This window comes from Salvelinus fontinalis, chromosome 1, assembly GCF_029448725.1.
Source record: "Salvelinus fontinalis isolate EN_2023a chromosome 1, ASM2944872v1, whole genome shotgun sequence".
Classification (NCBI taxonomy): domain Eukaryota; kingdom Metazoa; phylum Chordata; class Actinopteri; order Salmoniformes; family Salmonidae; genus Salvelinus; species Salvelinus fontinalis.
Window position 1 is genome coordinate 42,006,254 of NC_074665.1, and position 14,591 is coordinate 42,020,844.

The 14,591-nt window shown below is 39.9% G+C and overlaps 1 protein-coding gene across 1 annotated transcript in view; it reads left to right on the forward strand.

Annotated features, from left to right (window-relative positions):
* fam117ab (family with sequence similarity 117 member Ab) overlaps positions 1–13,969 on the forward strand; it is a 37,016-nt gene extending 23,047 nt beyond the window's left edge. Inside the window, exons 5-8 of the mRNA XM_055921880.1 lie at positions 3,405–3,521; positions 8,517–8,679; positions 9,314–9,482; positions 10,958–13,969. Coding sequence (XP_055777855.1) covers positions 3,405–3,521; positions 8,517–8,679; positions 9,314–9,482; positions 10,958–11,216 — 708 coding nt within the window. The 3' untranslated portion in view covers positions 11,217–13,969. The remainder of the gene's footprint in view (positions 1–3,404; positions 3,522–8,516; positions 8,680–9,313; positions 9,483–10,957) is intronic.
* The last annotated feature ends 622 nt before the right edge of the window (positions 13,970–14,591 follow it).

The following is a 14,591-nucleotide window of genomic DNA, read 5'->3' on the forward strand; positions in this document are numbered from 1 at the left end:
ATTTCTTAATGGTCAAGTCCAGCTAGTATAGCCCTGTTTTCAGTCTTGTTTTCTTTAGTTTGAAGATGCACGATACTCATCGGTTCCCGGTTCAAATGTTTAAGATAAGAGTGCATCAGTCTGCTGGAGCCCAAACCAATCCAAATGTAGCACGCATCGGTCAGAAAACCCATTCAAATGTTACGAATTGTCGGTTCCCAAATTAGTTTTGCTCATATTACTTTCTTTCTACGTTCTTAAAATACATAATATTTTGTGACAACTGATGCTTCCTCTCCTTCAGTGTTAAAATAAGCATGTAACTGCAATGACATTTGTGGGGGAAAAAGCAAAAAAACTATTCTAATTAATTCAACAGTTGGACAAGGGATGAAGATCCATCAGATATTAACTGAATTATAATACATCAAATATTTTACTACTAGGGAATTTGGTGGGAATTCAGGTATTACATTTGTCAAATAGCTTTTTTTTTCTTCTAAATGCACTAATGCATACATTTTCTTATTGTATATGTTAAAATAGACGTGCATAAATATATTGGTGTATTTGCATATGTAAATACATTAACATAAAGGGGTGGAACAGGGCTGCAACCACCCAACACTTGCTCTGTCTACCCTATCTGAATTCACCTGTGTTGTCTAGACTGCCTCTAATTACTGTTGTCACGTTCTCTTTCGTAATTCAACGGAGGTGTCAACAGGATGCCCTCGGATTAAATATCAACACGCTCGACACATACTCAACATTGTTTGCGAGATCAGACATATCAATAATCCAAATGTTTTAGTTTCGGAAGTGGCTTTCATTGCAGCGCATCTAATTTGTAAACATTTAAACTGTACTAAATGATAACTATTTTTCAATTGCACAGAAAATGGACACCCATCAAAATAAGTTGTCTTCACTTTCTTGTGACGTAGGTGTGTTAAATCCCAGATTTAAGTTTGAGCGTTTCTTAGATACAACAAAAGAGAACGTATTCCATTGAGCCCATTTTGTTTTTTGACACGTCATTAAAAACATTTCCTCTGTAATGTTAATGGGGGAAAATGACAGGCACAAGCAAGAGCATGAACGAGTAGCAGGAGAAAAATTTAAGCAATCAATCAGTGAGATTTAAGTGACGAGTGGAATTTGATTCCATCAAACACAGGAAATGGATGGATATAGTAGACAGATCCTCAGGTGGGCGGGGCATGCACGTTGCTATGTTGATCTGCAAGTCATTTTGCATGCCGAACAACCCCAGGCAGTATCAGTAGCCTAGTCAAACTGTGCTGCTTGGTGCGCGGCATGTTCAGCATTCAAATGGCTTTAGCAATATTAGGCTTTATTAGTTGAGATGCAACCAATGTAATTTGATAGGTTAGTTATCAAATGCGCTGTTAAAAATGTTGTTTTACCCAAATACAAGCAAGGTACCGGAGACAACTCATCTGGCTATAGCCTACCTGCTAATCGGGGCTTACATTCGATTTTATTTCTATTAAGTTTCACCAGCAGTTTTGTTTAAAAAAATCTGTATATGGTCATTTTTAGATATACAGGGTAAAGTTGATAATTTCATGACGAGGACAGCAATCACTTGTGTGAGCCCGGTCGAAGTGGGTGGAGAAGTGAAGCTCACTCTGTAAAAACTTCCAAACAGTCAAAACCATTCCATTTTGAGACGGTGTGAAAATCAACATTGTGCTATATATAGTGCATTTGGAAAGTTTTCAGACCCCTTAACTTTTTCCACATTTTGTTATGTTAGACTTATTCTAAAATGGATGAACTTTGTTTTGATCGTTATCAATATTTTTGCAAGTTTGTTAAAGGTAAAAAACAAACCTTTATTTACGTAAGTCGTCACACCCTTTGCCATCCTTGAGCTGTTTCTACAACGTTATTGGAGTCTACCTGTGATAAATTCAATTGAGTGGACATGATTTGGAAAGGCACACAGCTGTCCCACAGTTGACAGTGCATGTCAGAGCAAAAACCAAGCCATGAGGTCGAAGGAATTGTCAGTAGAGCGCCGAGACATGATTGTGTCGAGGCACAGATCTGGGGAAAGGTACCAAAACATTTCTACAGCATTGGAGGTCCCCAAGAACACAGTGGCCTCCATCATTCTTAAATGGAAGAAGTTTGGAACCACCAAAACTCTTCCTAGAGCTGGCCGCCTGGCCAAACTGAGCAATTGGGGGAGATGGGCCTTGGTCAGGGAGGTGAGCACTGTATTCATTGCCTACGTCATAACAAAGTTTTAAGTGGGTGATGGTGATTTCAGATTTTTTTTTAAGTGGGGAGTAAAAAAGCATACATTGCCCCCCCCCCCCCCCCCCAAATCTGATAGTGGAGTAGAAGATGCCCGCTAGTCTCCTTCATGGCTTAGCTCAGGTGACTACATACACCATAGTCAATAACATTATTTACACACACTGTGAAGTCAGCTCAGACAGATCCAGCTCAGAGGCCCAACTCATGAGCTCAATTAGCAGCAGATTTTTAATTTGTAATTGAAAATGTATGTCTTTATGCAACAAATGTTATGCACCGAACCAATTTGTTCCTCTAATCAAACCGCATCGATTCATTTTAAACAAAACATTAGATTTTCTGTATCGGAGCCCATGGATCTAGATACGAGTCGAATAGTCTTGAAAGGGAAGATACACAATGAACATGACCCTTCTATAGGCCTTCAACCCATATGCACTGCATTATCGTCATTGTGCAAGGAGAGAAGGAAGTATAGGCCAATACACACTTCCGAAATAGACCTACTCTCATCAAAACATATGAAGACTAGAAATAAAGCACAGTGATAGTTATAATGCATTGTAAAATATATCAAACCTGGGTTCAAATAGCAAAATACTATCTTTCAAATTCTTTGAGTGTTTGCTTGAGCCTGCCTATTGCCGGATAGGCTGGATTTGTACTTTTGCTATGGTTCGATTGCTCTAGGTTAACTCACTCAAGCACAGCTAAAGCTTTGAACGATTTCCACTACTAGGCTTATTTAAACCTGGGTTCTTAATTTCTTTACATTTCCGAAGTTTAGTCACTAACTGATAACTTGGAGGATGTGTACTGGAGCGATATGTCATTTTTATGTGCTTTGTCTGTTTGCATGGTGTGTGTGTCTTGTCTGTGTGTGTGTGTCCATACTTGCATGTTGCAAGTGTCTATTTAGTGTACCTATGCCCTACGCTTGCTTGTTTGTCTATGCCAATGTTTTGTTTACTCTATGCATTGCACATACATTATGAATGTGTACTTTATGTCCTACTGTATTGTTCTGTTGTCTCGTTTTACTGTAGTCTTCCACTGATTGTCAGTCAACTTTGAAGTATGAATTCAATGTATTAAATCAGCTGATGCCTCTCTCTCTCTCTTTTCTCCCCCAGCCCATCCCACCCACCCCCCTGTACAAGCTGACCCCTCGTCTGCGCCGCAGTGTGGAGGGCCTCAACCAGGAGCTGGAGGGCATGTTCGTGTGCCAGCCGCCCCACCACCAGTGCTGGGTAAGACATTTACATGTTTAGATTGTGCTAATTTCCAATGCAGCCTTACAATACTCCTCAAGGGAAAATATATTCTTTATATTGCGATTATCCATCTCGTTACCTTACCTGGTTTCCTGAATTAGTTCCTAGTTTTAAAATAAATATACGTTTTACCCCCTTTTTCTCCCCAATTTCGTGATATCCAATTGTGATCCAATTACGATCTTTTCTCATTGCTGTAACTGTGAAGATCGAGTCATGCGTTCTCCGAAACATGACCCGCTAAACCGCACTCCTTAATACCTGCCCGCTTAACTCAGAAGCCAGCCCCACCAATGTGTCGTAGGAAACAACGTTCAACTGGCGACACGAGTCAGCGTGCATGTGCCTGGCCTGCCGCGAGGAGTTGCTAGAGTGACATCCCGGCCGGCCAGACCCTCCCCTAACCCGGACAACGCTTGTGCGACGCCTCATGGTTCTCCCGGTCGCGGTTGGCTGCCTGGGATCAAACCCCGGTTTTTGGTGATCAGGCCTACCACTTGTGTCGTCGGCAAACTTAATGATGGTGTTAGAGTTGTGCCTGGCTATGCAGTCATGGGTGAACAGGGAGTACAGGAGGGGACTGAGCACGCACCCCTGAGGGGCCCCCGTGTTGAGGATCAGCGTGGCAGATGTGTTACCTACCTTACCACCTGGGGGCAGCCAGCCAGGAAGTCCAGGATCTATTTGCAGAGGGAGGTATTTAGTCCCAGGGTGCTTAGTTTAGTGATGAGCTTTGAAGGCACTATCTGTCAGTTCAAGAGTTGTTTTAACAGGGTTGCAGAAAATCTCAATCCTAAACAGAATGTTTAAATATAGCTGCAAGTAGCAATAAGAGGTGCTGGCTTATGTGCAGGCTGAGAGGAAGCAGTATACATAATCCATTGTGTAAATGTAACAATTCTAAACAAGATGCCATTTTCTAATCTTTGGATGTATTGCTTTTCTCAAATGTACTAGAGACAGACATGATTAACATAAATTCTGAGTTTGGAGTTCATGAGATTTTTTTTTAAATATTTGATAATCTTGTATTAACCAAAAAAGTGTTAAACAAATCAATCAATATTTGAGGTTCTTCAAATAGCCACCCTTTGCCTTGATGACAGCTTTGCACACTCTTGGCATTCTCTCAACCAGCTTCGAGGTAGTCACCTGGAATGCATTTCAATTAACAGGTCTGCCTTCTTAAAAGTAAATTTGTGGAATTTCTTTCCTCTTTAATGCGTTTGAGCCAATCAGTTGTGTTGTGACAAGGTGGGTGGGGTATACAGAAAATAGCCCTGTTTGGTAAAAGACCAAGTCCATATTATGGGAAGAACAGCTCAAATAAGCAAAGAGAAACGACAGTCCATCATTACTTTAACCTCTCTTGGGTATGTGGGACGTTAGCGTCCCACCTCTTCAACAGCCAGTGAAACTGCTGGCGCCAAATTCAAATACAGAAATACTCATTATACAAATTCAGAAAACAAAACATATTTTACATAGGTTTAAAGATGAACTTCTTGTGAATCCAACCACGGTGTCAGATTTAAAAAATGCTTTACGGCGAAAGCATACCTTACGATTATTTGAGAACATAGCTCACTAGACAATTCATTACAAACAGTAACCAGCCAAGTAGAACAGAGTCAGAGTCAGAAATAGAGATAAAATTAATCCTTTACCTTTGGTCTTCATATGGTTGCACTCAGCAGACATTCATTTACTCAATAAATCTTTATTTTGTTCGATAAAGTCTCTTTATTTACAAAAATTTCAGTTTTGTTCGCGTTTTCTTCAGTAATCCACAGGCTCAAACGCAGTCAAAACAGGAAGACAAAAAAATCTAATTGTATCCGTAAAGTTCATAGAAACATGTCAAACGATGTTTATATTCAATCCTCAGGTTGTTTTTAGCCTAAATAATCAATAATATTTCAACCGGACAATAACGTTGTCAATTTAAAAGGTAAACAAGAATTGCTATCTCTCTGTCGCGCGCATGAAAAAGCTCAGCGACACTTTAGCGTCCAGTCATTCCGAATGCTCTTATTCCCTCATTTTTCAGAATACAAGCCTGAAACTATTTCTAAAGACTGTTGACATCTAGTGGAAGGCATAGGAACTGCAAATTGAGTCCTAAATCAATGGATACTGTAATGGCATAGAATAGAAAACTACAAAACCAACAAAGAAAAAGTACTTCCTGAATGGATTTTCCTCAGGTTTTCGCCTGCCAAATCAGTTCTGTTATACTCACAGGCACTATTTTAACAGTTTTGGAAACTTTAGAGTGTTTTCTATCCAAATCTACCAGTTATATGCATATCATATCTTCTGGGCCCGAGAAGCAGGCAGTTTAATTTGGGCATGCATTTCATCCAAAATTCCAAATGCTGCCCCATACCCTAGTGAAGTTAAGACATGAACGTCAGTCAATACAGAACATTTCAAGAACTTTAAGTTTCTTCAAGTGCAGTCGCAAAAAACTGGCTCATGAGGACCGCCACAGGAAAGGAAGACCCAGAGTTACCTCTGCTACAGAGGATAAGTTCATTAGAATTACCAGCCTCAGAAATTGCAGCCCAAATAAATTCTTCAGAGGTCATGTAACAGACACATCTCAACATCAACTGTTCAGAGGAGACTGTGAATCAGGCCTTCATGGTCGAATTGCTGCAAAGAAACCACTACTCAAGGACACCAAGAAGACGAGACTTGCTTGGGCCAAGAAACACAAGCAATAGACATTAGACTGGTGGAAATCTGTCCTTTGGTCTAATGGGCCCAAATTTGAGATTTTTGGTTCCATCCGCCATGTCTTCGCGATGCGGTGTTGGTGAACGGATGATCTCCGTGTGTATTTCCAACCGTAAAGCATGGAGGATGAGGTGTTATGGTGTGGGGGTGCTTTGCTGGTGACGCTGTCTGATTTATTTAGAATTCAATTTACACTTACCACAGCATTCTGCAGCGATACGCCATCCCATCTACGCTTAGTGGGACTATCATTTGTTTTTCAACAGGACAATGACACAACACACCTCCAGGCTGTGTAAGGGCTATTTGACCAAGAAGGAGAGTGGTAGAGTGCTAAATCAGATGACCTGACCTCCACAATCACTTGACCTCATCCCAGTTGAGATTGTCTGGGATGAGTCGGACCGCAGAGTGATGGAAAAGCAGCCAACAAGTCCTCAGCATATATGGGAATGCCTTCAAGACTGTTGGAGAAACATTCCAGGTGAAGCTGGTTGAGATAATGCCAAGAGTGTGCAGCTGTCAAGGCAATTGATGGCTATTTGAAGAATCTCAAATATACAAAATATATTTTGATTTGTTTAACACTTGATTCCATATCTGTTATTTAACAGTTTTGATGTCTTCACCATTATTCTACAATGTAGACAATAGTAAAAAAATAAAGAAAAACCCTTGAATGAGTAGGTGTCCGAACTTTTGACTGGTACTGTATATTTGTGTATTGTGGGTGGGCGTTGGGTCAGTGCAAGATAGTTTGGGTACCATTAATATTGTATCCTATAGCTTTTTTTCGAATTTACTAAAGACTAACATGAACGTATTCTGAGTTTGGAGTCCATCGGATGTACGGCTCATGAGAAGATTTTAGGAAATATCCAAGATGGCAGACCTTATGGGTCCTTGAGGCAAATGTGTTCCTTACGTTTTGTTGTTGTATGTGTAACAAGGTGTCAGGGCTGTTCCCTAGACATCTTTTTAGCATAAACATAAATTATTAAAGTTTGAGGGTTGTCAGAGAAATTCTATAGGAAAAGAGACTGCAGATTCTTTCAAACAACAATTGTGTAAGATTTCCAAAAATGAAGCAATCAACCATCACCAAGAATGGTTCAGAGTTGAAAAGCTTAACATAGTCGGGTCTCTGCTTTTATAGAAAAAGTACAACCTATTTTGTCTACGTGGCAGTTTAGCAGATGTGTGGAAACAGGGGCAGAACATAGTGTAAAACAAAAAAAGGCGTTTTGTTTGTGCAGTTTGATAGCCCAAAGTTGATAGCACGAGAGTTCAACCGTATATCTGCGTTTTGTCACAGTTCACACTATAATGTGCTCCTTCCTGCAAGGTTCCACACAGCTGACTTCCTGCCGATAGTAAACCCACGGGATGTCTTGCATACTGCAGTCGCACCTAAACGGATCTTAGCTATACGCCCAGTCTTATGACTAAGTCACTCAAAGACAAGTTTGTATCAGGTTAGAAAAACACTAGCATATAACAAGAGACTATTCTTTAAGCAGTTAAACACGGGATAGCATAACTAATTATGTAATTTTCCACAACAGGTTCACAAATGAATTATTAGCTTTTTCCATGTTTATTGAGATATCAACACCTGCTTCGACATAAACATTCCTACTAATGCCCTCAAGACACTGTTTCAAGTTGATAGAGCAAAGATAAGTTGAGTTATTAGGGTTTGATTGAGAATGGAATATTATTTTATAAAGTTGTAATTTTCTCTTCCATCTGACGTATTGCTTAGCTTTTTCCCAAACTTAGTAGAGGCTGACATGATGAATATACATTCTGAGTTTCAAGTCAATCAGATTTGCAGTTCATAAGTTTTTTTAAAATGATTTTATAAAACATCGACAGGGCAGAAAATCCAATATGGCGAACGTCATGGGTCCTTGAGGCAAAGTTTTTTTCCTTATGCTAAATACTGCTATACCAAGTTTTTTTTTTTTTACGTCAAATGGGGCAGCGGGGCTGAGCCTTACACTCTGATTTTTTTTTATACAGCACCAACTATGGGCCAAATGGTGCAGTTTTCAGTGTCTGAGTAGCAGTGTTCAAATTCTTCGATATTGCCAAAGGAAAACAAGTATCGGGCCTGGCGATATTGTGACAAAAGTGGAACAATAAGAATTCCATCAGAAACAATGAGGTATTCACTCTTGTCCTGTTCATTCACTCTTGTCCTGTTCATTCATTTGTCTCTCTCAGATTCTGGAGGTTCCTGACGGCCACAGGGCTCCACTTCCACCCCTGAGCTGCAGCAGTGGCTCCCAGAGCGACCCCTCCACCACGCCCCTCTCCCTCACACACTCACCCTGCTCCTCTTTCTCCCCCTCTTCTCTAGAAGACCTACCTGTGAATCAGGATCCAGGTCAGTCTCTCCCTAATATAGCCCTGTAACAACATCAGTGCAGTGTTATGTTCAGTACTGTACACACAAACTTGTTCAGTAAGGTGCACACAAACCTGCAAAATGTTTTATAATTGAAAACTGTGTTCTTATTGGACAGGTTCAGGGTGTATCTCCCGGGTTTATCTGTTTCAAAACGTTATCTCCCTACTGAACAAGACCCATTTGGTTTCTCAACATATAATTGAGTAATACCAGGCAGGAAAAGCTAAATTGGCTATAAATGGTTGACAGTTTCCACAGTAATGGTGCCTCTTTACAATGACGTGATACAACTTTGATACAACGTTTCCACTTGTTGGAGCATGAAATACATGCACCAGAAACAGGGCACACTTTGTGAGATATCAGCAAACTGTCTGCTTGGCTATCTATCTAGCTGCTTCGCTAAACACAGAATGTCAGCGCACTGTTCTGATTGGCCAGTCGCAAGTCTTTAGCTAAGATTTCACATGTTGAACCTTGGAAACTCCCGCTAGACCGTTCAGATCAAGCAAACTGCATAAAACTGTCTCGGGTGCTGTATCTGAACTGGGCATCAGTGATAGGAATTTAGAAACACAGATATTGGACCTATTCTCACACCCCGTTTCAGGTGTGGCGGAGGGTGCAGAGCTGTGTCTCCTGTCTCCCCTGTCATCCCAGGGTGGGTGGGAGCCATCCCCCTTGCTGCTCTCCTCCTCGCCCCGGCCCAACAAGAGCTTCTGCTTCCAGAGGGAGCCCCCCGAGGGCTGCGAGAAGATCCGCGTGTGTGAGGAGACCAGGTAGGTTCTCGCTAATACTCATACACGCACACACATGCACAATTGTTTGATGTGCACAGAAACGTACATGCCCACATAAATGTAAATACACACTAACGTGTATGTATGGACAGATGTATGCTTTGGTACATAGATAAATACAAAACATTCTGACTTGCATGCGTTTATTCCAAAAAGCTTATGAACAGTAACATATGGCTCCTTAGATTGAGTCTGCACTGACCCCGAGTGGTTTCAAAGTTATTGGAGACTGGGTGTGTCAATATCCCAGGGTTCATATGATCCTGAAAATCCCGAAAAAGTAATGGAATTTTAAAATGGTGTTTCCCAGTCATGGAAAAGTTTTAGAAAACAATCAAATCAAAAAAGAAATGGAAATTAATTAAATAATTTCTGTTATTGGATTTATTTAAATTTTTTATCAATAAAATAATAATCAACATATCTGACAGGATCGGAATAACACTTTAGCTCGTTTGTATTTGCGTGCATCACCTGTATGTGTGTGAGACGAGTGGGCCGTTGCTCAAGGAGAGAGAGCGAGTCGAACATTTCAGCAGCAGGTAGGCATAGCCTATAAAATATGATAAACATACTAACTAGGTAGCCAAATCAAAACATATCTTGTACCCTCTAGTTAAGTGTTTAGCTATTAGCATGTATTAAATGTTTGTCATGTCCTTAAAAAAACGTATCACCGACTCTCACGAATAAGGCCATACAAAGTTGATGTACTTTTTGGAACGATTCATATGATTCATTTAAACAATTATTTTCGATGAAACAAACAACTCACTTCACCATTCTATTCGGTTTAATTGCATTGAATCTAATCATCTGAATCAAAATAATTTGAATTGTGAACATTCATTTTGGTAAAAAATATGTAGCTTTTCTTTTGGATTATGTTGGTTCAAAACTTGTATATGCTTCCAGTTGATTTGAGCATCTAACGTATGGGACGTTGCAATAGATGGTAGTCAGCCTGCAAAGTAAACACTTCTAAGATAAATATGACTAAACTAGAAAAGGTACATTTCATGAAGAACATTTCGGGGCTTGCTTCAGCTGAATAAAAAGATTTGTAGCCTACTATGGCCATTTCATCTTTGATATATTGAATGAGCTAATTATTTGTTTTACATCAAGGTAGCTCTCCAGAGTGAGGGTTGACCACATGTTTTGTACTGTTGCCTAACAGGTATTCTACTTTGTGGGGGGTTAAGTGCCTTGCTCAACGACAGATGGTATATTTGATCAGAGAGCATCCTCCCAGTGTCGATACCGCATTACGCATACTTTTTTACACTGTACTTCAGAGACGCCGTCAATTGTTGGTCATGGAAATTTGGTTAAAAGGAAAAGTCATTAAATTCCATATGTTATAATCTGTATGAACCCTGATAGCAGGTCTACTGACATATTTGAACAGTTTGTGATCCTGCTCCTAACAACCGTCTCTTTCTCTCCCACAGCTTTCCACACCTAGCCCAGTCCTCGCTCCTCCTCTCCTCCTGCCCCGACCCCAACAAGGTGAACTTCACCCCCCACGGCGGCTCTGCATTCTGCCCGGTCAGCCTGCTCAAGCCCCTGCTCCCATCCATGGACCTGCTGTTCCGCAGCCTGGCTGTGTCCCCAGCCACAGGCTGCTCTGGCCAGGGTGCAGACCACTACCAGGCCCCCTCGCCTGGGTACCTGGGGCCTCACCCCGACACGGTCACCACAGCCATGTAAAAGGGGCTACATTAAAGGGGGAAATGTCAAGGCAGCTGTCTGCTTTGAAAACTACATTACACATCATGAGGACGTCTTGGTTACTTCCCCCAGCCTTGTTGATTGTGGCCCCCCCAAATTAAACACAATGTTTCAAAGTGCTCGAGAAGACAGCCTTTTTACCAACCATGCTCCAGTTTAGTATGAGTTCATAAACTCGTTACTGTTGACCAAAAATGTCAGGGAATCTTTTTTGGACAGTTGTGGCTTCCATTTTCATTTCTCTTGACTTCATCATAGCTTTTTTAAAGTGTCATTGGCTGTGCTCTGACTCTTTTTCCCCGTATCCGTATAGAAAAGACATGACACACCAGCTGACTTTTGGCCTTTAACCTTGGGTGCCAACCACAGTCGCTGCCACATTGAAGGTGGTCTGAAATGTATTAACTTGTGGATCAATAGCCACTGAGAGGCAAGCATACTTTTTTTGTTAAAAAAGAAAATGTAAAAAATAACAAGAAGAAATAGACAATGTGTGAGGTTATGTTATTTGCTTGAATCAGTCCCCAAGACGACATTTGCTTTTTAGAACAGATCGGTCCATAAGGGTTTCGAATCGGAACATAATTAGATTTTCTATGTTAGGATGGTACATATAACACTGCGAGTCATTGGCTTGTCAATGGCTATTCATTTTTGCAACAATGCTGATCTTTTGTATTAATGTTCATTAGTAACTATCTTATGATGCGCAAAAGACACTGCATTGCTTCAACATTTGGCAGGATGGTGTAGGGTAGTCTTGTCATTTGACCAAACCGTCTTTTATTCTCTGGAAGAGCAATGTTTCCTATGATTTTTCTAGGGGACGAGGCTTCACCCCTCACTTTATGCACATTGAACTCTCGTTTTGGATTTTAGGAGCCTGTTGGCCCACTTCTCTTTTAACGGTGATTCAGATGTTCCCTCTCTTTGTATGAAAGGTGTCTTGGGAAAGCTGTACTCTTTGGAAATGTTCTGCTCTGAATTAGTTTGTGTATTGTAAAAAAAAAAAGAAAAAAAAAAGGCTGCTTTCAAATACCAATTAATTATTTAAGTTATTAGAAAAGGAGGCAAATGCTCTTCACCAAATTCTGGTTGCTTTTAGAATTTAAAGATATTTATATAGAATTTTCAATTGAAATAAACTTTTTTAACCTTAAAGTAACATCCATGACACACACATGCAGATGTTTTGTTTTCCTTAACCATCTTAGTGTTCTCAAACAAGGCATGACAAATCAGTTTGCCACATTTGTGTTAAGTGGAACATAGTGCTCGATGAATTATATTTTTCTTTCTTGCATGCTTTTTAATAATTTTTCTAATAGCCTAGTTTATATAGGTAATAAGATGAATCTTAGTGACTAGTTTTCCTTTTTTCCCCTGCTTTTCCTCGTGATGGTGAAAGAAGACATTTATAGAAGTTTGGTGCTATTTCTGTTAATGTTTAGTGCCTCTTTTATTTTGTTTCAAATAAGGCGATTTATACATGTTAATCAGAGCATAGCTCTTCTAGTTGTGTGTATAGCTCCGTGAGGACTCTTACAACACTGTTGACTACCTATGTAGTGGTCTAGAGTCATCATCTGATCTCATTGGTAAATGTTGATAATTTTCTTGATGTTTTTTTTTCTTCCTCTACCAAGGTTACAAGATCAAGTTAATTGAGAATCTTTGCACAAAGTGACAGCTATTTTTTTCCATTTGCCATTTCTATTTTTCTTGTTTATTTTGTACTTTAGAGTAACCTTGTTTTGGTGTATGAATGTATTATGGTATATTTTTCAGTTATCTGCAACATAAGCTAAAGAAGGTTTAAAAGTATGTTTGGATGTTCATTTCAGTTCCCCACTCTGTCCGTTTTATGTTAGGGGACTGACAAGCAAATTGTATTTGGGGGAATTATTATTTACTTCAAGGAGAAGGTTTTGTGGCAGCTATTTTATGTTTGAACACATTTCGGTATAGTTATATAGTTATTATTGAAATCGTTTTCAATGTTTTGGGGGAATTTCCCAGGTGTCATCTTTTCTATGGTTACATCCCAAATGGCACCTTCTTATGAAATAGGGTTCCATTTGGGACACAAGCTTATGGCACCCCTACTTGGTTCTTTATACAGGTGATTGACGGTAAAAGAGGGGGTCTTTGCAATTTGCCCACCTGTAACGCGCGCAGCGCACGCTTCCCAACATGTTTGGTTCTCCCATTATTTAAACCGATATTTGGGGGTGAACGGATCATCTAGTACAACAATCGTGATTGCTTTTATAACCAAGACGCTGAAAAGCCACCCAGACGTAAGTGTTCCAACCTGTTGATGAATTTGAAACGTGCCTTTGGGTTTTGGAGTAGTGGCTGCTCCGCCACCCATTATATACGCGCGCCGATTTTTCATTTGATCATTTTAGATTCATGTACTTTAATGGCAAAAACAATCCAGTAGCCTCAAGAAAGCCCAATAATTGTTGCTGTATAGGTTTTTTTTGATAGGCATATTGATACTAGGCAATAATAAAAAATAGTTTCTTTACGTTGCTGTTGAGTTAAAAGTCAAATGTAGGCATAAGCCTACTGTAAGAATTTATACACGTCTAGCTCCCATGGTTTTATTGTTAACACAGACAGGTGCTGCAACCTGCGAGAAAAAAAATCTGAAATGTTTGGTGCATAAATGAAGAAGCAGATTTGCGCGTCACACAGGTCTGTAGAATAAACATAACATAAAAATACACGTTTCTGTTAAATACATACATTACACACTATGGCTGCTAGGTTTTATGTAAACTATATAGAAACTGCGGGGCATGACAAATGAATTAAATATCGTTTATGTAAACTACAATAATTCAGATTTTACATTATATGTATAGCCTATCACAACACAGTATTGATGGGAATAATTCCGCGTTTATATGCTAGTCGGGAATAGGAAATTCGGACATTTCTGATTAGTTAATAAATTGAACGAGGCACGTAATTAACTACAACTAGTTAGCAGGTCGAAAATGAGCCAGTTCTGACTAGTAAGTGAACTCGGTAAAAAAGGTGGATAGACCAAATGTAAACCAACATGTCTGTAGAAGGTTGTCACGGTGACATCGTAAACATTCAATTGTCCGACAAGCGCAGATACACATCCCCAAGCTCTGGGACAGTGCTGGTCAGAAACAAGGCTAGCTAGCTGATGAATGCAGACAATGTAGCAAAACGACAATCTTTTTCAGTAGCTATAGGGAGCTAGCTAACTATCTGCTCGGTGTCATCTAAAATACCACACATGTATAAGTCGGTTCATTTGATTAATTATGGTAGGACACACTTATGTGAAGCTAGGCACAATAATGTAATTTG